Source organism: Zootoca vivipara, chromosome 7 (assembly GCF_965207765.1).
Source record: "Zootoca vivipara chromosome 7, rZooViv2.hap1.1, whole genome shotgun sequence".
Lineage (NCBI taxonomy): Eukaryota > Metazoa > Chordata > Lepidosauria > Squamata > Lacertidae > Zootoca > Zootoca vivipara.
The window spans coordinates 55,535,043-55,562,699 of record NC_142590.1 but is presented as its reverse complement, the minus strand read 5'-3'; the positions used below and the strand labels follow the sequence as shown (position 1 = coordinate 55,562,699).

At 42.4% G+C, this 27,657-nt stretch overlaps 1 protein-coding gene across 4 annotated transcripts; it reads left to right on the top strand.

Moving 5' to 3' along the window:
- The first annotated feature begins 219 nt into the window (after window positions 1-219).
- On the top strand, window positions 220-26,617 carry BLACAT1 (BLACAT1 overlapping LEMD1 locus). 4 transcript variants are annotated; one of them, XM_088674306.1, is made up of 6 exons: window positions 220-469; window positions 12,109-12,232; window positions 15,921-16,006; window positions 20,829-21,029; window positions 21,809-21,945; window positions 25,650-26,617. In XM_088674306.1, the coding sequence occupies exon 4, from the start codon at window positions 20,868-20,870 to the stop codon at window positions 20,967-20,969; it is 102 nt and encodes a 33-aa protein (XP_088530432.1). In that variant the 5' UTR covers window positions 220-469; window positions 12,109-12,232; window positions 15,921-16,006; window positions 20,829-20,867; the 3' UTR covers window positions 20,970-21,029; window positions 21,809-21,945; window positions 25,650-26,617. The 4 variants fall into 4 exon arrangements, with proteins under 4 accessions (XP_088530432.1, XP_060133081.1, XP_060133079.1 ...); XM_060277098.2 differs by lacking the exons at window positions 12,109-12,232; window positions 15,921-16,006; XM_060277096.2 differs by lacking the exons at window positions 220-469; window positions 12,109-12,232; window positions 15,921-16,006 and adding an exon at window positions 16,898-17,215.
- The last annotated feature ends 1,040 nt before the right edge of the window (window positions 26,618-27,657 follow it).

Sequence of the window (27,657 nt, the reverse complement as noted above, 5' to 3'; positions counted from 1 at the left end):
AGCCTTTGTTACCAGGGCCCTCCAGAGTCAGGAATGGAGAAATACCTGATCTCTCCCAGCCTCCCCCCACCCGGCCGCCTCTACCACCGCCGCCAAGAGCCTTGATGCGGAATCAGTTCAAGTATGAAGCACAACAGTAGCTGCTTGGCTACTGCTGGAGGAACCTAGAGGGAGGGGAGAGGAGGGGGGAGACGGGAAGGGAGGGGTCCGGGGCTTCACACACAAACACACACACACACAAAATGAGTCAGGTTTACTTGGACACACAGCTCAGATTTCTGAAACTGGAGTGGAAAGCAGCATGCTCAGGGCTAGCCACGAGCTGGATGGATTGCTTGGGTGCTTACAAGCGGGACAATCTTTTCTGAGGGCTTGATGCTGCTACCTGGTGCTGTCCTTAAGGCCTGCATCCTTCCCACCTGCCTGCCTTGGCACCCTCCCCGCTGCCAGGGGGTTTTGTCTGCTGAAGGTGAGATCATCTGCGTCTAGTGGTCAGACCAGAGACTTCAGAATAAGTCTCAGGTTCGGTCGTTTTATTTGAAGAGGGGTGTGCATGTTTGTATGTGCAGCGTGGCGACGAATGGTTTGGCAGCAGGGGGGAAAGTGGAGGTAGTGGTGAAAGGTGTGAGAGCTCAGAGAGCACAAGGTTCGAGATCACTCTGGTTAGTTTATGCCTTGACCCGTTGTATCTACCCTTACTTGCAACTGCACAGCCAATACATGGGGGATGAAGTGTGGCAAAAGAGCTGGGTGTGTGTGCCTGCTTTCTGTGTATGTTTAGGTGCAGAGCGTGGGTTTATTCTTTTCCACACAAAACATTTCTTTCATTTGAAATCGCAAGGTGGTTTACAGTAAAAAGTATAACAACAAATAAATATTAAAATTTTGATACAAACTAAAACAGCAGCCGGCAGACCAGGGAAGGAATAAAATTAAGAAATACAACCAACTGGTACCAGTGGCCAGCAAACAGCAGAGAAATTAACTGAGTTTTTAGCAAGTGCAAAAGGGCCTTTAGAGGGGAGGTGGCTCAATAGAGAAGACTAATCTGTGTTAGTGATTGAACATAGAGTTGTAGGTCATTTGATGATAATTCATCTGGAATAAAAGGCTATGACTTTTGGTGCATTCGCAAATGATGCTAAGATGACTTTTTGTGCATTGAACAAGCTGCATGCCCCACTATATCCACAGGTAAGTATGAATACAGATTGTAGTTTAAGGTTTTGAACACTTACTTGGGACTAAGCTCCAATGAACTTAGCGGGAATTTCTTCTGAGCAAGCATATATGATTGTACTGTTAATTAATGGGCCATCCTGTTGTGATTAATGGTGCCAACGTGCCATATTTAATGTATGAGCTCAGTCAAAGTAGGTTTCTAAATTTGGTTTATAGTGGGAAGTCCAAAAATGTTCAAGCATCACTTATGAAACTGGCCTTTATGTACACATTGCTGAAATTCCCTTCAGGCTGTATCTATGCATGTACAATTGTTTGTCTGAAAGGGTGTACACTTGATGACTTGTACAGACAACTGTTGAGTACACGGACTGCACATTATGTTACATGAGAATAACTGTGAGCATACAGCTCAGCTATTTGTGTACACAGGTACACATATAGTACACTTGATGAAGGTAATGCTTGAACACCCCTACTGAGAAGGCAGGCGCAGCAGAATGGGAAGCCTCCAATTTTTATTTTACCCTCTGTGCAACCATAGTGCAGAATACTGCCATCTTTGACTATGAATCAGAATGAACGGAAGAGGAGGACCCAAGACCCTGTGGGCTTAGCTAACCACATTTTATTTTTTTATTTTTTTAAGTCAGGGATATAACACACAGGAACCATTTAAAAGAGAGCAGTCCCCCTAAATACATAAAATTCAGAGTCTAAAATGACCTAACTGCACTATGAGTTGGTAGAAGTGGGAAGTTTCCAGAGAGACCTCACTTTAAGCTTGCACGACTACTCTGGAAAACAGGAGCTGCACTCTATGGTTCATTCCCATGACCTTTTAGTGGGGGAGGAAATATATCATACATATAGCATATTATGCATGCTCTGAGGACACCACATAAGGCCACTGCCCATACAAATGCAGCTAGACAGTAGCTTTCTGGCCTTTGTAAAAGGAGAGAATAAAGTTAACAGATGTTGCAGTGAAATGGAATGTGCGTATATAAGACAGAGATCCTCTTAGCAGTTGTTGGAATTATGAATGGACATATAGTTTGAAACACAGAGCATGCACAGAAGATTACAGCTCCGTACTGACTTTTTTTAATAGGACATTGTCCATGATACATGGCCTTATAAAAGCATACGGTGAGGGCACTCACAGCCATGTCTCCTGTGATCGACACAACCAAACCACCCTTCTGCACTTAAATGAACCCTGAACTAATCAAAGTTTCAAAACAAAATGTTAAACAAGAAAAGGTATTTTGTGTTGTGTTCATTCATGATTAATTCAGCTTTTTTTTAAAGCACTATGGAGTGAGCTAGTGAGAAGCAGCCACTGCAGCTGGGAAAGGTATGCACATTTATTTATTTCCCCATCTTCCACTAAAGAGATCAAGGCACTGTACATAGTTTTCACACACACACACACAGTTCTTACAACAATCCTATAAGGTAGGTCAGACTGAGAGACAGTAACTGACCTAAAATCAACCTTGGCTGAGCTTCATGGCTGAATGGGGATTTGAATCCAGGTCTCTCCTCCTAAGTCAAACACTTCATCTACTGCATCATACTGGCTGTCATCTATTTGTGATGGGTGTTTTTGGATGATGGGGATCATTCATCTGAGCTTGCCTAGATTTTGCAGCAGGTCATGGACTGGACATCTTCCCAGCACACACACACACACACACACACACACACACTGCTGCTTTTTGCTCTCATAGAGGTAATGACTTTCCTATAAATACACATATATACACATACTTTTTCTGGCTTTGGAAGGGAATAATTAGATCAGAATTGAGAGCCCATGTGCTTTGATAGCCAGTATGCTAGGCAAAGTCATACCAGATGTTCCACATTGTAGGATGCAAGGTTAACTGCCGAGACAGACAGACAGACAGACAGACAGACAGACAGACAGACAGACAGACAGACAGACAGACAGACAGAGCAAGCGCTAGCTTTCTGAGGTTGCTTGAAAATAGGAATTTCAGAAGTTTATATATAGATGGCTTTGGAAGTTCCTCCTCTACCAGCCATCCTCCTGTCTTGGTTAAGTTAGTAAATAAGCACTGTTGTTGAGCAAGCATGAGTCAGAGCAGTGTTTGTACAGAGAGAAAAGTAAAAGGCAGAGAGCCAAACCTTCAGCTGGCCAAACTCATGTAAGTTCATTGATTTCCACAGGCGCTCGGCAGATTTAGCCCACAAATCCCATCTTGAGCACAAGGTGCAGACACATTCATTAAAGAGCAGGAACTGTTCCCATCTGTAGGAAGGAGCACTGGGGAGATTTTGTTCTTCTCTAATTAAAGCATTTTTCTTATTCCAAGAGCCCTTCTTTCTTTTTGTAGTTTCCCCGGCCTAAGCACCGAGAGAGGTTCCTTTGAAAAGGCAGCTGAGGAGAGAGACCATCCACCTGAAACGCGGGAGGCGGAAATCGTACACTCAGCGCAACTCTCTTTATCCCTTTTGTCTGGGAACTACAAAAAGAGAGAGAGAGTCTTGTTTTGTACACCTTTCAGAGCTCCACAGGCTGGCATTCATTCATTTCGGGCCATTTTCATGAGTGATGCTTAAATCAGGTCTCACATTTCTTGTGTCTGTAAATGGAATTAAAACCTACATTGACTGGAAAATGTACATTTGGTTTAAAAAAGTATTTCCCTCTCCCTTTCTGACTTGCATTACATTCACAGAGGGCACATTTCAGACTGAAAGGCAGCACTGCAAATTTGTGCAAACACTCAAGTTGTGGACTTGTATTTAAAGTGGCATTTTTCTTATATGCCTGCTGCCTGCCATGCCTACAAAGGGGCATTTGAAATGCATGCTTATGGGAAAATGCTGGAAAATAATTCAGTGCTGAAAGAATAGCAGTCTCTTTCACTGACGTCTCTTTCACTGATGTATTATCTTTCCGTACCTTACAGAAAATTGCGAGCAGTTGTGCGCCTCTACGTGAGCCGCTGAGCATCATGCACATAAAACCTATCGTTGTGAGCACAGGGAGTGCATATCTGAAATTGGCCTCGCTTGCCTCACTCTGTCTTGTAGGAAAAATACAAATGCAGAACAATTGGGCTACAGTAAATTTTCAAACTCAATTTGGCATATCCAGATTTCAGTGTGCAGCATGGTGCAATGTTACTCAAATGTAGCCAGCTGTGACTGGTTTGGGGGCTATTTGTCATATAATACTTTGAGAGCTGGCTTTTTCAGAGGCTTGCCAATTCCTCTTCCCTTGCAGTGATGTTTCATGAAAGGGGCAACGATCAAGCAAATGATGCATGTTTATACTTGCAAATGTTTTAAATGTAAACTTTTAAACTCTTAAGAGAGATTTTTGAATTGAATTGGAGAATCTGAGGTGAATACAAAAAGATTTGAAGGTTGATTTCAAATTTAATTCATCCAGTGGAAAATATCTGGGCTTGCGCTGTATGATCTTTGTCAAATCCATTTTACTCCTCTTCTTTCAAGAGAGCTTGGAGTGCATCATTATTTTTTCAGAAGTTCTTCAAAGTACAGCCAGTTCCCCAAGTGTATAGCAGTCAACATGCTCTGCTGATCCTGGATACTTTTATATGGGCTTTTACTATCTGGCTCCACGTGTGTCTGGGGGGCTTGCTGGAGCAATCAGGAACTTGTGGATTTCACTTTTGAATTTATTGAGACTCATTCTAAGATATCCCCTGCTCTGCAAAAGCAGGATGAGGCCACTAGAAGCTTATCTCAAGAGATGAGCACAAACAGACAAAGGAAATTTCATTAAGGGCTGAGCTTAGAGTAGACTGGAAACTATCAAAGTGGATCAATTACTGAGGACATGACTACCCAAGGTAGCATTTCCTGGAATGCCTCTGTGATGTGGAACACTGGAGACACAGTCAAGGTGGCCCCTTTTCATCCCCTTCTTTTGTATTTTTCTAAAGTCGTTCAGCTTATCCTCCTTAAGCCCTCTGCTGTGGTCTATGGCTTTTTATTCCTATGTGATTGCTTTTCATAACTCATGTAGGGCTAAAAGCCATGGGCTACACAGAGGAATAATCCACTTTCTTGGGCACCTCAGCAAAGCTGTGTGAAATACAGATTCCTTAATGCTATCCCTCCTTCATTCAATAAAACCAAACATCCATATTTATTTTGTAACCAATGGTGAATGAAAAAGAGGCTATGGTATGGCAAGGCTTAGCTGGGTGAATGTGGCAAGGAATACTTAGCAAATGAACATACTGTACAGGGACTGGTCTCTATACTTCTGAGCCTCTTCTCTCCATCCAGAGGTCAGAACAGCTACTGCAGAGCTCAGGTGTTGTGAGACACTTCATTTTTAAAGAAAAACACACACTAAACCTCTGCTTTCAAACCCAGGGCCCAAAGATTCCATTGCCTCACAAAAAGCCCATCATAATAAATGCTCTGAGCAGAATGCAGAGCCATTTCCATGAAAGATACACCGAGTGATGGTAGTTAACTAGGCGTGCAGAGAGTAGCTACCAGGTAATTAGAGGCACTTTCTCACAGTCAGGTCCCACAGGTGTCCCAGCCAACAGCCCAGGGAAGCTAAGAAATAAAAAAGTTTGACTTTTCAGCCCACAGCACAGTTAAAATTGTTTTTAGACCAGCACTCCGGAAGACATGGATTTGCTGCCACTAGGGAATCTGAAAATGAAGACTGCTTCCTTTTAAAAGTGCATGTCAGCCACATAAAAAGCCCTCTTCCTTAATATGCATGTGGCACCAAACTCACGGGTACAAACGTACATGTGGTGTTCTGGTTTCTGATGACACTCTCACAGCACAGTCCTAAACATGTTTCTTATGTCCCACTGAGTAGAACGGATCTCCCTCTCTAGCAACTGCTTAGGAAAGATTGTTGCTTTTAAGCGTACTCTGCCAAAAAGGCAATCAGCTGAATTTTGATAGCATATTGTTGGAGAGAGCCACTTCACAGGTACATTTGGAGAGCCTGATATACCAAAATCTGGGCATTTTAGCATGGTCTTATCAGCTTCTCTACCGAGTTCCCTAGCTGTGCCTTTGGCAGCCGTTGGATTTCCAAACACCAGCAGGTGATAATATTGCAGACAGGAGCAACCGATAACACTTTCCTCCAGGCTATAAAAAGTTCCACCCGCTAATTTTTGCAGCTCAAGCAGCTAATAAAAGCAAATGAGGCAGACCAAACTAGTTTGGGGCTTTCTGGTCAGTTGGCAATCCAGCTGTGGTTAGTGCCTCTGAGAAGCACATGTTGCTGTAGCAAGAAGCTACATTTTACTTGCTGTAAACAGCTGCCAGCCTTATCACTGAATGACTGAGTACTGTAGTTGTGTATTTGTGTATGGACAGGTTATTTTGAAAAGTGGGTGGGTGGAGGTCTCCACCTCCTACTCCTTTATATCTAGGCGTATGATATCTGAGACTTCTTTCTAACACGACCACCCTAGAAAATGCGCCTCTGCTCCTATGGCAGACACTCCCTTTGTGTACTGCAGTGCCAACTGCAAAGGTCATACCACACACCTGCTTTTCTGATTGTATTTCTCGTAGCGGTGAATGAAGGGGACTTGGATGGCCAGTGCCTAATTAACTAGTAATAATAGGAAAAGGGATGGAGGGGGATAAAGAACCCATTTAACCAGCTTCTTTGTTGCAAACCAAAATGTTTTCTTGTGCTGGGAAAGTAATGAGCAAAATCCCCTTTGCCTTTAGCCGAGCCTGAATTGGAACAAAACCCCTATGGAATGTACAGGCCTGTTTTCGCTTTTTCCGCCCCCCCCCCCAATTGTATCCCTTAATGATCAGGGCAGCTGCATCGGGGGCCCAGGAGCTTTTGAAGGCCAGACTTTTAAATGGTCAACATTACTGAAAAGGATTGAGGAGCAGCTCTTCTCAAACCCTCAACCTTCCCTGTGTGGCGCTTGCTCACTTCTGCTACTTTCTGATCCCCAAGTTAGTTCATCTGGAAAAGGTAGCCAATACAGTCCATTAAAATGATGATGATGATCGAATCCATAGGACAGTAATCCTTTTATGAGGATCAAAGGGGCACTTCCAGACTGAATCCCATCCCAAAATAATGACAACCACATACCAGCAAATTCAGGCTGTGTAATTAAAGCTGGTTTAGAGCTCTTGTGAAACAAACTTGCTTCCCCAAAAGACTCTGCAGTAAGGGAAGGGATGGGGAAATGCAGTGGAAAGTGTGTGGCAACTTTTGCTTTGTTGCAATGTCATCGAACCTCTCCACAAACCAATCAGAATGAATGCTCAACAACTAGGCTATCTAGAAGCACCCTAGAACTCTGTATGCATTCTGGGGCTTGACAGCTGGCTAGGAAAATGCCCCACTTGGCCAACTCTTATATCTTTAAAGGCAGCTAGCTGAGTAAAAATCAGTAGGTGAAGCTTTTCATGACCATCAGATGTGTATTATTGGTGTTTCATGTCTGCTGATGAAGGTGCTGTTAAATGCACAGGAGCAGTGGCCAGTAAATCAGTAGCAATCCTGGCTGGAACAGAGAAGAAAGGAAGATCTTCTCCTTGGGGTGGAGTGGGGGGAATATATTAGCTGAATTGTGTCTAGCACTAAGCAGGACTCACAAAACCCTTGTAAAGCAGACAATGAACTAAACTGATAATCTAGTGATCTCTGTAACAGCCAAGCGAGATTGATTTTAGAAACAACATGCTAAGCATACAGGGAGAATAGAATCGGAATTGAGCAGTGTTGCTGAGTGGTTGCAGGACTGCATATAGTTCCACCTTAGACAGCCCCGTCTCAGATGGCAGAAGGTCTGGACTGCGTATTCTAATTGCTAGTAATTGTAATGCTTCTCCTGCTAATCTAAGAGACAGGGATAATTTGTTTCTCTGTTTAATTAAATATTGAGCGCCCAACATCCTTTTTTATATTCCAGACACAGGAGACAGGCAATTGTTTGTAAGAGCAAATTTTTATATTCGTATATCAACAGATTCAAGAAACAGCAAGTAAGGTTGTCCCCAAGAAATATTCATTTGTTTAGCAGAGAGGCTCTGCACAAATTTATCAGCAAGTATTTGTAATGTAGGTTAGATCTTTGTCCCTCACACTTTGTGTCACTCTTCTTTATGCTATTGATTTTCCTTTTAGCAAAGCAGATAGCAAAAGAAGCACTCTGTTGCTGCAATGCTCTCATCGGACAGCAAGGATGGCAAGAAAAAGTGTTTCGTTTTGTGTAGGGCTTTGTCAATAGGATGGATAAATTAGTGTGACAATGTCATCTAATGGTTTAAATTATAGGGGGAAAGGGAGGGGGACCTTAATGGAACACGTGAGCCATTGCTCCCCCGACTCTGCCAAATTGTACCCAAACCATAAGTATATAAAATAAAGTCCTGCTGGATCAGACCCAGATACAATCTAGTCCAGCATTCTCAGAGCTGGCACGAGGCTTTAGGGGCCCCTGCATGGTGTTGCTGGAGGGGCCTCTCATTCCCTCGCAGCCATGACTGCACAGTATTTTTCTGCAGTGGTAGCGCAACTTCCCCAGATGGCATTTTAGCAGTAAGTGGCAATGACACTATTGAAAGGGGGGGGGTGTGAAGCTCAGCTGAGAAAAAGAATTTAAAGGTTATCAGACGTCCCCGTTTCCCGGGGACAGTCCCCGGATTTACAAATCAGTCCCCATACAAAATCCATTGAAGTTGAAAAGTGTCCCTGGATTCATTGAAAAAAAATCTGTTAACCTTAGCTTAACTCCATGTTTGAAGGTGCTCTCATTAGTCTGTATATTGACCCTTCCACCAAGGCTGGACGTCCAGCCTTGCTGCTTAGGCCTTCCCCCCCCCCCTTGCAGGCACAACATGTTGTTGCCTCCTTCTCTGTGGGTGCTCCACACCACCGCCTCTTCTGTGTGTGCGTGGAGGAAAGCAGGATGTACCTTGGGCCCAGATCTGCCACCTGATGTGACCACCCCCCCCTCACGTCACAGGAGGGCCAGCTGTGCCTCTCACTGGTGCCTTATAGCCATATGAACGAGCGCGTGTATAATTAGCATGCCTGGTTGGGCCTTTATGGAAGAGCTGGTCTAGTGGAGCTAAAAAATGAACCTCACAGTTAGTGTCTCCTCCAATAGGGGCCCTATCTCACAACCTGTATAATGGACATTGCTCTTGAAATCTCTCAGTAAAGCAGGGCTAGGGAACCTTTTTTTAATGACAAGGGTTGCATTCCCTTGGGCAGGGGTGAGTGGCCACCCCAGCTGGGACAGGAGGACTCCACAGGGCAACATGGTGTTGCCAGGCCCACTTTGTTATTTATTACAGGCTCCCACCCCACACACTTATGCACTAGTGCACAACAGCATAACATGCACAAACACCGGGGAATAATTAAATAATTCAGTTCAAACCAGGAAATGGTGGGTGAGAGCTGGAGAGTCCTCGTGGCTCATGAGGAGACCCTCCCCAGAGCCCAAAGAGGATGTCAGCGAGGGCGGAGGAAGTCTTGAAGAGACTGGAGGTGCAGCGGGCCTTTGTTTAAGCTGCTCAGCCTTCCCTCTAACAGCTGACATGCGGGGCAGCGTTGTAGTCGCCGCCGCTTTCCCACACATCCTCCAGCCTCCTGCCGGCCCCAGAGCTTCAATTCTAGTGGTGGATATTTTTGGACACGGCATTTTTGGTATGGATGGAAGAGAGAGTGGCAGAGGGGGCATTTGGAAAGTATTCTTCACTTCATGTGATTTCACTTTTGCTTGCAGACGCCCCAAAACGTAACCCCTGCATAAGTATTAAAGATACAGGAGCCCTGCTCCTACAGGAAACCTAATCACAATGGAGATGTACTTTGCTGCTTAACACAGAAGCAGGTGTCTGTTGTTTGAAAAGGTAGCTAGTAGATACACTACATTAACCAACTTCCTTATGCTCAGCAATACCTCAAGCATGTCAGGCTTTTATTTTTACCTCCTTGGAGCTGACAGTTAACAACTGCGCTGTCCCTAGTTGTAACTAATGATACACTGGATTTTTTTTCTTGTGTGTGTGTGTGTGTGTGTGTTTTTTTTTAAGCAATCTGGCCAAATTGTTGCAGGTGGCTGTGTATGTTGGCCTGTTGGCTAACATACTATCTGGATTGCCCTGCCTCATTCTTATGCAACTGGAGCAAGCAGGTGTGTCCAAAGGGAGATTGTTCTCTGCAAATTATTTACTCAGCTCTGTCTCTTTTTGGCAACTGAGACGAGAGAATTCTGGTTGTGTTGAACCATAGCTGGGTGGGTCGAACCCTCCCCACCCTCTCTTTCAGTTAGTTAGAAAATGGGTTATTAAGTAACAGGCTACCCCACTGGTGCTGACTCAGGCTGAAACTAATGAACACCCTGGCTGGCCATTTGAAATTTATTGCACCTATTAATTACAACCATTAGCTGCAGCCAGTGAAATTTTTATAATGAGGACCCTTGCGACTTTGCTTTCCTAGCAGCAAATTAACTGTGTGTATATGAAGGCTGGGGGGGAGGGAGGGTTGGGGTTGGAATCAATGGGATCAGCATACTTTACAGAAGCAATGTTTTAATTAGTGGTTCTCTGCAAACACTGCAACCTGAAACGCCAGCTGTATAGGCACCATTATTTCCTTTTAAAGAGCCAGTGCTTCCCTTTGCTAATTGAGTTTATTTCTTTTTTAAGGCTTTTTTTAAAATGCAAGAAGTGGGTGGTATGTGCTTTTGTGATATGTGTGTGTATTTCTTAGGCTGGCAGTTAATACAAGAAGGCCAGGAAAAGGAAAGTGTTATAAGAATTTTGAGGTCACACATATATAATAAATGTTCATAAATGTACCACGCAAACAGTACAGGAAGACAGGCCTGAAAAGCATTTTGACTCTACCAAACTGACCAGAATTAAAGTGATATCCATCTTGTTGTAGGAGTTTCCCCCACCCCACTGAATCACACACACACATTTCCACATGACTAGCAACCTGGGAGCCATAATCCTGTACACTGGAGGCTCTGCCAACTGGACACTTCCCCATCAATGGTGCCAGACTACTAGCCATCTCATTCACAATGGAAGACTCCTCCAAACAAAAGACAGTGATCAACTCTTACGAAAATGTCAATTTTTCTTTGTGTTTAGGAATTCACTCCTGGGAGGGGTGAGAGGAGGACTAGGAGGTGTCAAAAGTGCTCAGATTTCTACCTTGAACCCTCATTTTTTGTGAGGTATTGATTACATAGCTGTGATGTAGGAATGATGTATTGGGGCTGTTTCTTGGTGATGGGAAAACTGATAAAAGTGGAGGTTCTCTTCTGTTCTGGGTTCCTTCCTTGTTCTCCTGCGTGAGGGGAAGGACCCTGTTGCAACAGCAAAAATAAAGGCTTTGCTTCTCAAACTTCTCTGGTTGACCTCTGTTATATATTCTCCGACCGATGGAGAACCCAATAAGGCTCTTGTGTACCCCATAAGGGAACAAGGGCAGATTTTTGCTTTTAACAGAAAGGAAATAGGAATTAAGAATAGGAGGGTTGGGGTAAAAGAATGCTGAAGGGGGGAAAATGTTAGCACTGCAGCCTTCCTTGAAGGAGCTCAGAGCAGCATATGTAGGAGTTGCGGTATTTCTTCTCATCATCACTATGATCCAGAGAGGCAACATTAGACTGAGAGGGTCTCCTCCATTGATGTATCCCTCAAACCACTATCCCTGCAAGCGTGCCCAGACACAAAAGGGAGCCAGGCTCCTGTACCTTGAAGACTTGTTTAGAAGAGGGGATTTCAATAGGTGTACCTTTTATTGCTACACCTGTTGAATTTCCCTCTTCTACACACATGTTTAAAGTGCAGGAGCCCTGCTTCCTTTTGTGGTTGGACACACTCGCCCTGACTCAGATAGTACATTGTTTAATCCTCTGCTCCCTATTTCAGACTGAATAGAATCAAGGTGGTTTGGTTGTGAGAGCTTTTTTAAAAAAGCCACTGGATACCTGAGAGGCTGGGTCTCCTGCATCAGAAATATTTATTATCTGCCCTTCATCAAAAAGGTCCTAGGGTGAGTTACATGGCAATCAAACAATAAAATGTGATACATAAATAATCAGCGGACTAAAATGACAACTAATAAAACCACTCCTATTATTACACTGAATAGGGAATTTATTTTTCTTTATCATTTAAATTTGTAAACCGCTTTTCCATTTAAATGTACTCAAAGCAGCTCACATCAGGGGTGGGGTAGGGAAAAGCAAATCAGTACAATTTCAACTCAGGCAAGTTGCAGCTGGTAATAATAATAATAATAATAATAATAATAATTGCATCTAGGTACCTTAACTTTGTATACTTTTTTATGAGTAGCCATCTAAGGGACCACATTCCCTTTCTTGCAGTAGAATCTACCACAGTTCTAGAGGTGCCTAACATTTCACTATCACTTGACTTCCTTGGTTAATATTCAACAACTGAGTCCTGGAGGAGGTGCTGTATCTCAGTGGCAGACCACATATTTTTCATGCCCAAAGTCCCAAGTTCAGTTTCTGTTTCCTCCAGGTAAGGCTGGGGGAAATTCCTGATGGAAATCCTGGAGAATCAGTATAGAGACAGTGCCATTCAGAATAGGCAAGGCTGAGCCAGATAGACCCAATAGTCTGACTCGGTGCAAGACAGTACCTATTTTGTCTGCAATTTTCCTGGTCAAATGTTGATACAGCTAAAGTTTATTTTGTGTTTCCTTTATTGCTTGGCAGTTCAAACATACAGGTTTATAGACCCGGTTCACATGCCATGTTAAACCATGCAGGTGAGGAAACAAGCCCGTGGGCCTATGTAGGCTTATCATTTCCTTCTCTCCAAACAGACCCTCAGCCCAGGTTTGCACACTGTGACAATCCTGACTCTGGCTTGTGAAGAGCAGGACAGGAACAAAAGTGTATGTGCTCATTAAATCATTGTTTATTTTAAATGGTGGTGTAATGTTATGTCCCAACAACCTCATGTTCCTGGATTTTTCAAATGGCATCCAGGCATAGGGATGCACCCTTAAATTACACAGGCCTGTAATCACCTGATGCAAAACAATCATTTCTGTGGTTTTTGGCTGGCTAGTCTAATCCTTGCAGGGTAGATCTTAGAGAGACTGATGCACTTGTGTGATCAGGACTAAATATGTGGTCATGATATCATGCTCTGCCTGTATGACTACAGAGGTACCTCGTTTTAAGTACACAATTGGTTCCGGAAGTCTGTACTTAAACTGAAGCGTACTTAACCTGAAGCGAACTTTCCCATTGAAAGTAATGGAAAGTGGATTAATCCGTTCCAGACGGGTCTGCGGAGTCCTTAAACTGGAAGTACTCAAACCGAAGCGTACTTAAACCGAGGTATGACTGTATTACCCATGATTTGGTCAGAGTAGGCTCCCTTGAAGGAGTCCATTTATATTCTAATGTTTGTTCCTGCACTTTTCCTGGACACGTATTAGATATGCCCTAAGAAGGCATACCCCAAGAGAAGAATACCAGTACTATAGCTCCCTTACTAATACACGTTTTTTGTGTTGGTGGTCAAAACGGGAATTAAAAACCAGTCAATTTCCTTGCTTTTTCCATGGGACAATTTCCCTCTAATTCCTTGTGTTCCTATAACTCCTTTAACAAACTGGATCTCCTCCTTTCCTCATGGCTGGGAGAATGTGTGAAAATGGATAAAGATTTCCAATTTCAGCAGCAGGGACCAAACTGTTAAGAAGAGCAAAAACCTGGTGAAATCGGTAATTGTTGGTCTAAGGAATTGGTTCTGTCCAGCTGGTTCAGAAAGACATTTATTAGGGCTCAGGGAAAGTGACATTATTAAAGTGAGCATGCTGATTTCAGACAGCTCCCAATTCATCACTCTGACAGTGACAAACACAGTCTGAGGTTAAGCAAATGACTAAAGAGAATTCTTTGGCTTTACATTTTTAATGCTCACCGCATTTTCTTGGCTGCAGAGGGTTCTATTCAAAGGATCCTCTCCCTTGAATAGAAAGGGCAGAACAGGGCCATGAAACATGCTTGGATTTTGCAAATCAAGTAGGGCATCTGTCACTCCACTAGCGCTAGTTCATTTATTTTTTAATTATTCCTCACTCCTTAAAAGATCCCTTTTCTCCATTTTCAAGAAGAACAGGAGCATTTGACTCAGCTGTGCTGCCTCTGTTCTTCCAGGCTCGTTCATCATTGTCTGCCCCCTGAATGGAAAGTGGAGGGTCAGTTTTAAAAGGCTCCATGCTACAAGCTTTCCTAAATACATCAATAGCTCCCTAATGGAATTGGGACTCTTGTCATTCAGACCACCCAGGTCTTCTGGCAAGCAAATGTATACCTCAGGTACTTTGGTATACTCCATCCCATTAGCAGGCAATCTCATGCTACAATTATTTGCCATGGCTTCCCTTTCGACAGTAACATGATGCTGGGCTACTGTACGGAGCTCTACATGGGGCTGATCTTGAAGACATTTCCGAAACTTCAGTTGGTCCAGAAAGTTGCCACTAGGATTTTAGCAGTTCACGTCAGGTTTAGTATGCTTCAGTTTAAGTACTCTGTGGACCTGTCTGGAACGGATTAATCCACTTTCCATTACTTTCAATGGGAAAGTTTGCTTCAGGTTAAATATACGCTTCAGGTTAAGTACAGACGTCCGGAACCAATTGTGTACTTAAACCGAGGTACCACTGTATATATATAATTGTGTATCAACTATACTTCTTACCAATTCAAGGTACAGCCTAGGAACTTTAAAGCCTTAAATCACCTGATACCAGAGTATCTTCAGAATTGCAGGTGGGCACAAACGAGAGGTGCATCATGTGTGGTGCTCAGGTTGAAGAACAGCTTACTTACAAAGGTTCACCTGAGCAATCCATTGGCCCCAATGAGTGGCAATGAAGGCAATTCATCTAAGTACATTTAATTAACTTGACCTCTCATATGTACGTTTCTAATCTTATGATATTTATATTTTGATTGTTTTATTGATTACTTGTTTAGTGAGTTGCCTTGAGTAGAGATTGACAAATTTGTCCATTTTTCTCATCTTGAGTCCAGTTCATCACATTTCCACATCAGGCTATGCACAATCCTTTTGGTCTTAATCTTTTTTTCTTTTCTTTTTTGAAAACCATGGCAATATATTTTTTTTAAAAAAAATATTTATTGCCTACATGTCATAGAGTTGGAAGGGACCAGAAGGTGATCTAATCCACTCACCTGCTCCAAAACAGGAGCTGTAAGTTGTTTTTAAATTGTTTTTAATACTGGAACACACCCTGGAGGGAAGGAGGGAGGGGAAAAATAAAAAAGTCTCTTCATCCAGTCTACTATCTGACACCAGATCCAAGTGTTCTACTAGCATTATTTAATGAGCCTATGAAGGAAATAAGTTCAGATGCTCAGGTAAAAGTGGAGAACCACATTCAGCTGGGGAAAGCAAACAAATAAAATAAAAATACTTTTCCTCTTTCAAATCCAAAAGCAGCAGGGCATCTATCCTGAATACGGTACTTAGTTGAAAAATATATTAACTTTGGAAACCAAAGCTTACAAAATTATTTAGCAGGACATGTTAGCTTTGAGCCCAGTGGAAGCAATTTGTTTGCATCACTACATGCCAACCAGTTCTGATGAGTTGTGCTCTCTTATGACACTTGATGCACATGTACTTTAAATTATATATTTATTAACATCAGGTGTGTATTGCAGGCCATGGACAACTTGAAATCCACCACAGCCCTTCAGACTGTCAAATAAGGAGGTGAAGACCAGATGGAAAGTGCCTGATATTGCAGGTGCAAACATGACATTTTCAAGTATTTTTACTTTTGTTTTTAAAAAAATCTTTTGCCAGCTTTTAAACAAGGTTATGATTTGCAGACATTTATAGTAAAAGAAGTTTTGAAACAATTTCAGAACACAATAAAAAACAGTATGTGACACACTTTCTTCCTGGGTGTACACATTGTATTTATATACACTTTTCCTTATGCTATGTATTCAATAAAAAACTTAAGAAAATAAAGAAAATGGCTTAAAAACTTTGATTTTTTCTGGTGATTTGTGATGTTTGGCATTCATTTTATTCCCCTACTTTGCTTTTAGCAAGTGTTTTTGTTTTTAACATGAAAACCTGAGGGGGGGAATATAAACACAGAAGCTGAAAATTTAAGGATGTGGGTTTCCTTTTTCCTATTTCCTTTGCCTTCCTTTAATGGAATCTGGTGTCAACTAAGGTATTCTAACACTTTCTGACAATGCCATTTACCTAGAGAGGATTGACAGCAAAATTGCAGGCAGAAAGCAAAGTATGAGTTCACTTTTGTGACTGCATAACTAGCCTTGCAACGGCTTCATTTGGTAGAACTGGCTGTCTCCTGGCCATCACCTCAGAAAACTCTTTTGCACGCTTGCAATAAAAGCAGCTGAGAGAGGTACGGAGCTGGCGGTCTGCTCACAAACCTTGCAGACAGGAAGACTCATTAAGGAGTCCCTAGTCATTTCTTTGTGAGTCTCAGAGGAAGCATCAGGGGCCTTATTTAAACTAGGTGTCTGGAAGACAGGTATACCAAAACCTGTCAAATGAAACGGGGTGGGGTGGGGGTGGGGGTGGCGAGCATGCAGCTGAATAAGTGAGTTCAATGGGAGGTGTGCATTTGTCTTGCTTATCTGCACAGGGACTGCTTTGTGCTGAAGGCAGGGCTTGTCACTGCAAAGACAAGGTCAGGCTGAAGCAGAAAGGATAAAGCGAGCCTCCTCTGGTTCCCAGGTTACAGGATGGGAGGGATGCAATTTTTATTGCCATGTAGAACTGACTGTTCTGAGGTGCTGAAGGTTTATTTAATGAATGCCGAGAGGCTGTGTTTGAAGTTGGAAGGTCAGTCAAATATTCCCTGTAACCTTGGAGGCCTTAATCATGCCCTGAGTGCCAGCCGAGCTATTGAAGAGCAACCATCGCAAACGGGGGATTTTGGCTTTCGCCTTTTCTTTTTAATGTGGCTGAGGTAATTTGCAGGTTGGAATGCTGTGATTCAGCGGGGGTAGGAGTGCGGATGGTGGCAGGGGGCAGGGGGGTGGGGAAGAAAAAACAAGTCATTTGGACTCCGTATGTTTGATTTTGCTTCACAAGCTTTGTGCAGAGAAAAGAATTGTTAGGGCTTTGCTGGAGTCTCTATGATCCCCGACGAGAGTTCAGGCCCTAGACATTTTTTCATCTTAAGATGAAACCTCATTTTAAAAACAACGTCGCAGAGATGGAGTGAGGGAAATGACCGGTGCCCACATTGCTTCACATTGCTCTGCAATTAGGCCAACTAGGCTGTCGCTTAGTTCATATCCTTTGTGGTCAAGTTGGCCTCCAAGCCATTGTTTAACGTTGATTCATGATTATGCCTTTTGCTTGCCTGGATGGAGGACTGAGCATTGCGTGGTGGGGGGAATGCTGTGTTATTTTTCTAGAAAAAGAGGTGCCAGAACTCACTGTGAACAGCCTCCCTTGTTCTCTTATACATGGCAATGAGACCCACCTAGGAGATGCCAGGACTGAGTTCCACCAAGTTCCAGCTGAAAAATAGCCCAGTATGTTGAATTTAGCTTCCTTTACAAAGGTAACCTTTACACTCATTGCTCCACCTATCTTTTGAGGTGATGTTATTGTTTTATTGACTGGTTTCATTGCATCTTTTATTTGAGTGTGACCTGCCTTGAGAGAGTTTGCGAGAAAGGCTGGGATATAAAACATGGGATGAATGAGTCAATAGATACCAAATTCATGATAGCAATTATTCATGCCCAATGTGGGGCTCAAACCTACAATGATGAAGCTGTACTCTGCCGCCTCAGCTAGCCACGCTGATGTAGGAAAGGTGAATGATTAGAACATCCATACATTACTGGTGCCAAATGGAAGCCAGAAGTGTGTGAATGGCCAAATGGAAGCCAGAAGTGGGTGAATGGCTTTGCAGCAACAACCATACCACAAAGATAACACGTGAGTCACTGGACCATAGTCAGAAACAATGAGGCGGAATGATGAAGATCAGGAACACCCACCCATTTCATTTCACCCATTTCATTTCTAATGTGAGAGATGTGAGGTGACCCATACCTAATCTGTATTTTCATGAGAGGCTTCCGGTTCTGCCTGCAGGAATGGCTGACCTCTTTTCCATCCCTCCGACCTTCATGAGGAATTTGGCGGTTGCTAGGGGAGTAAATGGCAACCCCCTACCCTCTCCGGGGGTTACGGAGAGGGGCCGCTGGCCCACGATGCCCCCAAACCCACTCCGACTGTTCAAGGAGTGGGGGGGGGGCTTGGGCTAAGCACTTATGAGGAATGTCGGAACTCCCGGACGCCAAACTGCATGGCGGGATCTCCATGATTAAAGAAGATAATTAGGTTCAAATTCATGGACATGCTTCAGAAGGAGGGGCAGAAGCTCTGTTTACTGCCGAGGAATTTACGCTGCTGAGGGTGAGGAGTCAAAGGCTGTATTTTATCTGGAAGAAGGATTGATGGGGACGGAACGACAAGGGAAGTGAGTTTTTTTTTGTTTTTTTTCATATACTCTACGAGTTACTCCATACCTTCCCGGACGTGATGTCCTTGCTTGTTTGGAACGAACGAGAAATAAAAGATATCTGTGGGAGTTGAACTTTATAAACTGTTGATACTGAGTATACTTTTTGAAGATGTAAAATTGCGGACGAGAGAAGCCCCCCTCTAATTGGATAGAAGGAGTGCCTGGAAAGCGTTCGGAGGATTTATGAGTGACGCACTTTGAATTTGAACAGCGACCTGAAGCTAAGTTCAGCTATAGGGCAAGGAGAGCCACTAATTTATCAAGAGTCTATGCATAAGGTGACGGCTGGGTCTTCTGCCTGGAAAAGCTGTAAATTTCATAAAGATCGTTAATGAGAAGAAAACGAAAGTGATTTGAGTTTTCTAAGATGGCGCTGCTCAGTGTTGAAAGACCGACGCAACAGGGACGCTCCAGACCAAGAAGATTTATGGGGAGGCCGGACTGATTAACTCATACAGGAGAAAGAACATATGTGAAATCTCGTTTGATACTTATCTCAGCAGCGGGGGGGAAATCGGATGAAAGAGGAAAGCATCTTTGTGACTGTAGGGGAAAGATTGGGACTATTATAGACTTTGAGTGACAATTTGGACTTTAGAAAAAGACGGCAGTGGGCAGCTGCGAGGAATCCCCAATTTCTTGAAGCATGGGAACCCCGGAAATTTTAGAAAATTTTGGCATAACATTCGGTCTGATTGATATGTATTTGTATAATTTGAAATAATGGATGTGATATAATTGTTTTTAATTGGAAAATTAATAAAAATATATTATATAAAAAATAATCTGTATTTTCATGAAAGACATATGTAGTTTCATGTGTGCATGGTGTGTGTGTGTGTGTGTGTGTGCGTGCGCCGCTGGCAAACCCAGCTACAGTGTGCATTTCATTTTGAAGTGTTTGCAAAGGAAATCATTTCCACATAATATTATTTACAGAAACAGGTTTTTCAAAGATGAGTTTCTGGTGGCCTTTGTTGGGAACAAAGCAAAACACAAAGTGGGGAGGAGTGTCAAAACTATATATTGGCGGTAGGAATCGTGGATTGAATCCAGGGGTGGATCTACTATGAAACTAATGAAGCTTAAGTTTCAGGGCCTCAGAGAAGCCCCAGAAGCGACCTTAGTCCACATGGCTTTAAAAATTTGCTTTAAAAAGTACATCATGCATATATGTAACATTTTCCTAATTTTCATCCCCTCCCTCCAATAACTCAAACTATAAGACATAGGAAATTTTTGTTCGCACCAGTGACTTTGACATGAGATAATCCTGTTGTGACGTGGGGTTTGTGATTTCAGCTCTCTTGACATAATACAGCAGCTTAAATGAACCAATAGTAGCTGTACCCTCTGGAACCAAAAGGCAGTTACTTTATCCTAATGCAAATACAGACAATAATAATACAGATATAAAATCCTTTGACTCAATACACAACAATCCAGTACAGCAATTTTAATGAAAAACTGAGATGTAGTAGTTAATTTTTTTAAAAAATTGTGGTGATGTGTTGTAGAATAACCCAATTAAGAAGATAGCAGTGGTTACCCAGACCTTATTGCTGGTTGTGAAGGGCTCCCCCATAACAGTTTAAACTTCGGGGGCCCCCAAATGTAGATGCACCACTGATTGAATCTGATTGCGGATGGCAGCAGCAGCTATCCATGTTCAAGGAACATAGGGTGCTGCCTTCTACCAACCAGGTGAGGCCTTGCCCATCTGGTGCAGGACGATCTTCTCTGATTATTTGCAGGGGTCTCAGGGAAAGATGTTTAACTGGAGATGCTAAGGATTGAACCCTGGGACCTTTTGCTTGCAAAGCATATGCCTCACCACTGAGCTTCGGTCCCCCAACCCCCCACTATTTAGAGGCTTTAAGTGGGGGAGCTGAGATTCATTGTAGGTGGAAAACCTGCCGTTCTCTAATGCAGTGAGCATCTGGAACACTGCTCTAAAGTGAAAGTAAGAGATGCTCTGTTGGAAAGCGGGGAAAGAAACCCAAGCTTTTCTCTTCTCTCACCTTACTTTGTATAGATTTCCTTGGATGCTCCGGTCCTTTGCCTGTCCCAGGGGATGCCCCAGTTCACCTTTGCTTGCTTCTGTGGGCTCCATGGCTTCTGCAAGATGAAGAGGAAGAAGGAAGAGGCCAGCGCTGAGCAAGAGACAGCAGTGTGACCTTTTCTTTGTGAATCATCTTACTTCTCTCTGTTGAGCTGGAGGAGCGCAGCAACTGTGGTATGATGCTATTACCCTTGTAGGCTACCTTGCATGCCCACTCCTGCCCACTCTCATGGCTCTGCTCTGGAGGGGGGGGGGCTGAAGGGTGCAGCACCCATCAGCACAGGGCTGCATGTGGCCTCCAGACAAATTTTCTACAGCCCCTGACTTAATTTCAAAAGCCCTTTGCAAGCTATTAGTTTAGACCTCTGGGAAGAGCAAGCTTTCCCTCCACCAACAGCCTGCTGTGCAGGGAGACAGGACAGAGAGAGAGGATGTCAGAAAGTGTGAGAGAGAGAAAGGGGTGCCAGAAAAAAAGAGAGAAAAGGTGTGTCCCCACTTGGTTTTTTTTGGTCTGGCCTGTTCTGGCCCTACCCACAATAATCATGTGCCCACTAACAGGGTTACCCCTGACAGAATGTGGCCCTCAACAGGAAAAAGGGTTTCCTGCTCCTGCACTAGCATCTCTGCATCGTCATAATTATTTTTAACATCACCATAGATTTGTGGAGGTGTCAACGGAGAGGTTGGAGCAAACCAAAGGAATGGTGTTTCTGATGGAGGCTGAGTGGGGAGAACCTAGCTCTATGTCCCTCACAGAGATGCTGCCCCTCTCCTTTCGGCTCTCCCATGGAGCTTGATGGATTAGCTCAGGAAGGAATACTGGCAGGAAGAGATGAACCCATTATGTGAATGATGGGCTCTCTCATCATTGCCGGCAGTGGGAAGAGGAGAATGTGGAAGACGTTAATCTGCTTTATTACATTTATTTCTCTCTCCTTGTTTTTCTCCCCTAGAGACTTTGCAGGCTTGGGAGGAAAAAAAACCTCACTCTGTGCAGACAGGAATGTAACTGAGGATCCAGAAGCCAAGCTGGGCAAAATGGCAGTTCTGCACGGTGTCCTATTTAGAATTACTCTGAGCCTTAGAGACGGTGGGTATCATGACTAAAAAGATTCTGTTAGCTTCTTTAAGATACCACTTTATTAGGGTTTTTTTAATCTATTGCAGGCATCCCCAAACTGCGGCCCTCCAGATGTTTCGACCTACAACTCCCATGACCCCTAGCTAACAGGACCAGTGGTCAGGGATGATGGGAATTGTAGTCCAAAACATCTGGAGGGCTGAAGTTTGGGGATGCCTGATCTATTGTGTAAGAAAGCTGTCTGCAAAATCCTCCGGATATAATCAAAATTAATTTGAAAGTTCATTTAGAAACAAAGCATTAATGTGCTTATGTTGGATTATCTTAATGAACATTCTGCCATACACTTTCCTATAAAATCTAGTAGATGCCCCCCTTTCTATTGAAGCGTTGCCACTTGCACATTGAAAAAGAAGAAGAAATTCAGAAAAATATATACAGGTGTGGTAAGTACAGCTATTTAGAGATACAGTGCATCACAGCACAATGGGAAAGACTGTGACCAGGTGACCTTATGTGCCTGCTCAGTCTGCTGTCCCAGGTCCTCACAGTTGGGCAAGTTGAAGACCTTGCAGCTCCTCCTCCTTATGGTTTTAAGCTTAACTTGGACTGGATAGTCCTCCCAAGAGAGGATGTCCTCAAACAGAGGATTGCCCTACGTAAAGTTGGACACAGGGCCACCCTGTTAACTGTTGAACCCATTTCAATTATTCACTAAAACCAAAAAAGGCATGAGAGAGAAGGGAGCCTTTTAACTATATCAATATACTTGTTTTAACTGATTTTAATATTGTATTTTTCCATTGTTGTAACCCAGCTTGGGACCTTGTAATTAAGTGTGGGATATGAGATCTAATTAATAATAATGAATGAATGAATACTACTGCTTTTTTAAAAAATAATAATAAATTTTATTTAAATCACCAACACCAAACACAGACAGTGAAACCCCCCAGGCTTCTGATACATTGGATGTACATAAACAATGAAAACATATTCAAATCAACCATGTGTACAATTCTATATATATTAAGCTCCACACTCCACAAGGCTTATTTAACTTTTAACATTTTAATTACCCCAAATTGTTCAAACCTCCCCAAATAATTCAGTATCTTTTCAAACCAATCCTCCTCTTTTTCATTGACCTTCCACCCTTTCATTTTCCGCATCTTCACAGTTAGGTATTCTAAAATGAACAAATACTACAGTACTGCTATTACTACTACATACAGCAAGTCGCCTGGCCCTTGACAGTGTAAAATTTCCTGAGCTGGAACTATAATTCTAATGCATGGTGTTCCAGTGTGTTTATATTAGGGGTGAGAAACTGGATCTGGCTAAAGAGTCAGATGCATAGGGGCCAATCCTCCATGAGCCACTTGGGCAGATGGGAAGGGATGCCTACCTGTCAGTCACCTGACACCAGCTGACTGAAACTGCAGAGGAAGATTGTTCCTTCATTTGTGATCCCGAATTGAATTAGATACTTTTAAAATTCAAGCTATGGCTGCAAAGGAAGACTTGGGAATGCACCCCTTGATGCTTTCTTTGTAGCCTTGGCTTGAATTCTGCCCTTTTCGAATATAACATCTTTTTCTGCCATCAGGCACAGGAAAAGTGTGCATGGTTCACCCAAGACAGCCTGGTGGGCCATCTTCTGGGAACCATTACTGCTTTTTATCATGAGGGCATGATATGATGGATGTCACATCACAGATCTTTATTCTATGGGGCACAGGAGATTAATACAGAATAAATCTAGCCCTGGAAGTATCCGATGAGCTGGCTGTGGGTGGCATGCAAGTTTATCTTATGATAAACTCTCTTAACCTTTCCAAGCTTCTCATCTCTGCCAAGAGACCAGATTTGCACCATAGTAGCAAAGCTGTACGTGCTGGTGATTTGAGCTCCTTTTAGGAGGACTTACAAGTCTGGCTGATTGCCAAGAATCACACAGCAATTGTTCTTTTTTCTTACCCAATAACCCATAATGGGAATGTAAAATTTGTGTCCAGTAAAGATAACCAACTATGAGCTAAATATGATGTCATTCCAGGGAAGGGGGTCTCCCTCCCCTCTTTTTGTAAAGAGAAAATAGAAACTAAATAGGTTTTAATCAATCTTTGTCAAGTTCTAGGGAACGATGTTGCTGTAGGAGAGGGTTGAAATGTTCCAAACCTGTAATTCTAAAGAGCAGTAAAATAATGGGCATGAAGTCACAATGAGGATTCATCTCCTCACAGAATCAGTTTTAAAAGTTCACAGGAGTCCTTTTCTCCTTCTCATTGCCATGGAGCTGAATGAAGACATGCATACAAGACTTTGGCTAGTTCAAATACACACAAAAACAAGGCTAGGAAAGCAGCCTAACTCATCTAACAATGGAAGTCACCCTGGTACAATTTGGCCATCACAACAAAGAGTGCTCTTTTGATACCACCACCTTATACACCACCTTATACAGCGAGTCCCACTGAACTCAGTGGAAGCTTATTTCTGATGTAGGATCAATATATTTTAGATTCATTGGCATCTCGAAGAGCATTCAAAATGCATTCTAACCACATTTTAGCCACAAAAAGTGTGCAAGTCTCATCTCCATAAAATACGTGTCTTGCTGCCATTAAATCCTCAACATCATCACTTTAAGATGTTGTGTTATCTATGCCGCCTTGTACAAATCTGGGGGTGCTAGCCAATTGGCATCCACCAGAGCAGACATTTCTGCAGTTTAGATTGAACCATTCTGAAAACTGCATAACTGGGATTTTTTTCCTCCAAAGCTTGCACCAGGACAAACATATACATTTACTTGGAACTACCAAACCATCTCCCATCATGCTTAATAAGTCCCCCCCCCATATACATAACCATATAGCCCTTGATGTTTTCCAGACAAACCGCTTGCTACCATTTCCAAGATAAGTTCTTACCCTCTAAGGAAGCCATTTCCAACAAAACGTATTTAATATGTTCATCCCTATGGAAGGCAATAATGTAAGCAGAGTTCCACATACACGTACATTCAGACAAGGCTGTATCAGAACTAATCAAGCAGTGACATTGTTTTTGCCCTCATCCTTGTCTCTAGAATTACATTGGCAGGCTTCAGTGTTGATCTCTAAGGTGATACTGGAAGGATTTTTTTTATTTTGTTTCGACTCTAAATCATATGGCTTAGAGTTGCTTAACCTGCTAGTTTATCTTTTCCAAGTATCAATACTGCAATATATGGATGCAAATGACTCATTTTTGTTTGGGAACATGTGCATCCGAAAGAAACATAATAATATTTGCAGTTTTTCAACTTTGAGAAAGATGTTTAAAAATGAATGAGCATCAACAGTCAATAAACAGTACAGTAGGTGAGTGGGAAGTTAGTCAGGGGTGTGTGTGTGTGTGTGTGTGTGTGTGTGTGTGTGAGAGAGAGAGAGAGAGAGAGAGAGAGAGAGAGAGAGAGAGAGAGATATTTAGCATTAAAACTAATTGCCTACAACTTTGCTTCAGGGTATCTTTCAAGATAGATAATATATCGTCTGTCTGGATAAATAGTAGTCTTGCTCGGAGCCAGAATGTCTCCCAAATGTTTAATGGTAAGGTAGGAAACAAAACTTTGTGTGTGTGATGAAGCTTTCTTCAAAGTTGTGCTTTGTTTTGATCTTTTGACAGAGGTGATATTGCTAAGACAACTTTCATTGCACCCATTTCAGGTAAATGACAAGTTTTTGTGACCAACTGGACGGTGCAGGACATGCACAAATTGCAGGAATGAAGCCAAGGAAAGGAGAATGAGTCAAATACCTTGTTGTACAGCTTCCTGAAGACCCCCAAGAAGAAACTGCGCTAAATTATAAACATGAACATCTTTCCCAACCTAAACCTCTCTGCTATGTACACTTGCACTACTAATGCTAGAATCTTAAACTGTGAAATAGGAATAAATCCAATAAATGACTGGCATTTAAAGGTATTACAAAAATATACGTATCAGGTTAATTTCAGGTTGTACAGTTACTGCATTCCAGTGTTACCTAAAGTTGAAAGGATACTTTAAAAAAATCACAATACAGCTGTATGGGTTTTTTCTTTTTGCACTGCGGCTGATGTGGCTATAAGAAGCACTTTATTTCTACAGGGTCAGTAGATATAAGTTTTGGGATGAGGTTAGACCAGAGTCTAAACGTTCATGGCTTTCTTGCTTGCAAGGATACAGTCCCTCAGGAGACAGAAACAAAGAAAACCAAACATCTACTCAGTGTCTCTTACCTTCTACTTATAGCCTATTGCTATAACCATCTGAAGTGTTCTCTGAATTTCAAAGCTGAATGCTTGGGTGGTCAGTGAATTTATGAATTTTTTAGAGGGTGGCTGAAAATGTTTTATATTATTTTGTCTAGCCATAGAAAATACTGCAGTGACCAAATCTTGTCATAATTATCATTGTAAGCAACAAGCACTATATTGAAATTGGTTGAAATCCTGTGCATATTTATGTATGCAGTATACAAAACTGGGGGCTGGATTGATTCTGCATCTCTGATTAATGGAAAGAATTGTTACCTACCCCATCTGTTTATTGAATGTACCTGCAGTCAATTCGCACAGTCACATTTATGAGTGACCAACACGTGTATATAGACCACTAATTATTCAAGTAAAGTCTATATAGATTTATATATTTATCTGTGTATACACATATAGTCTAAGTTTACTCTTAATTATGCTGGAGCCTAGCTAGTGCACAGCAATTTATTTTTGTTTTAAAATGTCCTACGTTCTCTGAAATACATACTGTATGTATAACCTAGAAGTGGGCATTGGTTAAACCCAGCAGCTTTGAGATCCTTGGATGTACACACCTTGGACCTACCGGAAACATTACAAGGCAATTATATATCTTTGTGAAATAAATTAGAAACTCAAATGTTTCTTTAGTTAGGCTCATGAAAGCTGTTTTTCCACAGGGCGGAGAACTTGCTGAGAAGTTACAAAGACAAACAGTTAACTCTTTCTGTCTTTGATATATGACTCTAACAAGTTCCTCTTCTGGGAACAATGACACTGATTGTGTCATTGGAGATAACAGTAATATTGTATGTATTCAGGGTCAAAGGTGCTATACAAGAGCTAAATGTTAGCGATAAAGCACAAGCTTCAGTCCATTCCTTTTGACAAACTACTTAAACACATACAGTACTTATATCTAGCTGTAGGCTTTGAGAATCACAGCTACCTTGGAAGTTAGTTCCTTTGAACTTGAGCAGAGAGTCTTTGAAAAGGGATGGAATCCTGCTTGGCAGGGGGTTGGACTGGATGGCCCTTGTGGTCTCTTCCAACTCTATGATTCTATGATTCTAAGTGTGCCTCCAAACACTTGCTAGGCCAGAGCTAATGATAGTGGTCCATATTCACTGTTACTGTAATTCCCGTGACCTCCATGGATGTTCAAAACTCTCCACATTTAAAGGTACTGATGTGTCCTTAACAGCCACCCAAACCTCCTCTGAGCAGTGCATGAGATTCCAAGGTTCTTGGCACTTAACCAAGGATTGTGTTTCATTTGGAGAATTAAGGCACATATACAGTGTAATGACATCTTGAACAGGATAAGTGGCATAGCCTGTATTTTTACACTGCTCTTTGTATCTTCCCTTAATACTCCAAATATGAGCTAAATGATAGCATTTACTAATTTAAGATTTTAGGGGGGTCTGCCTG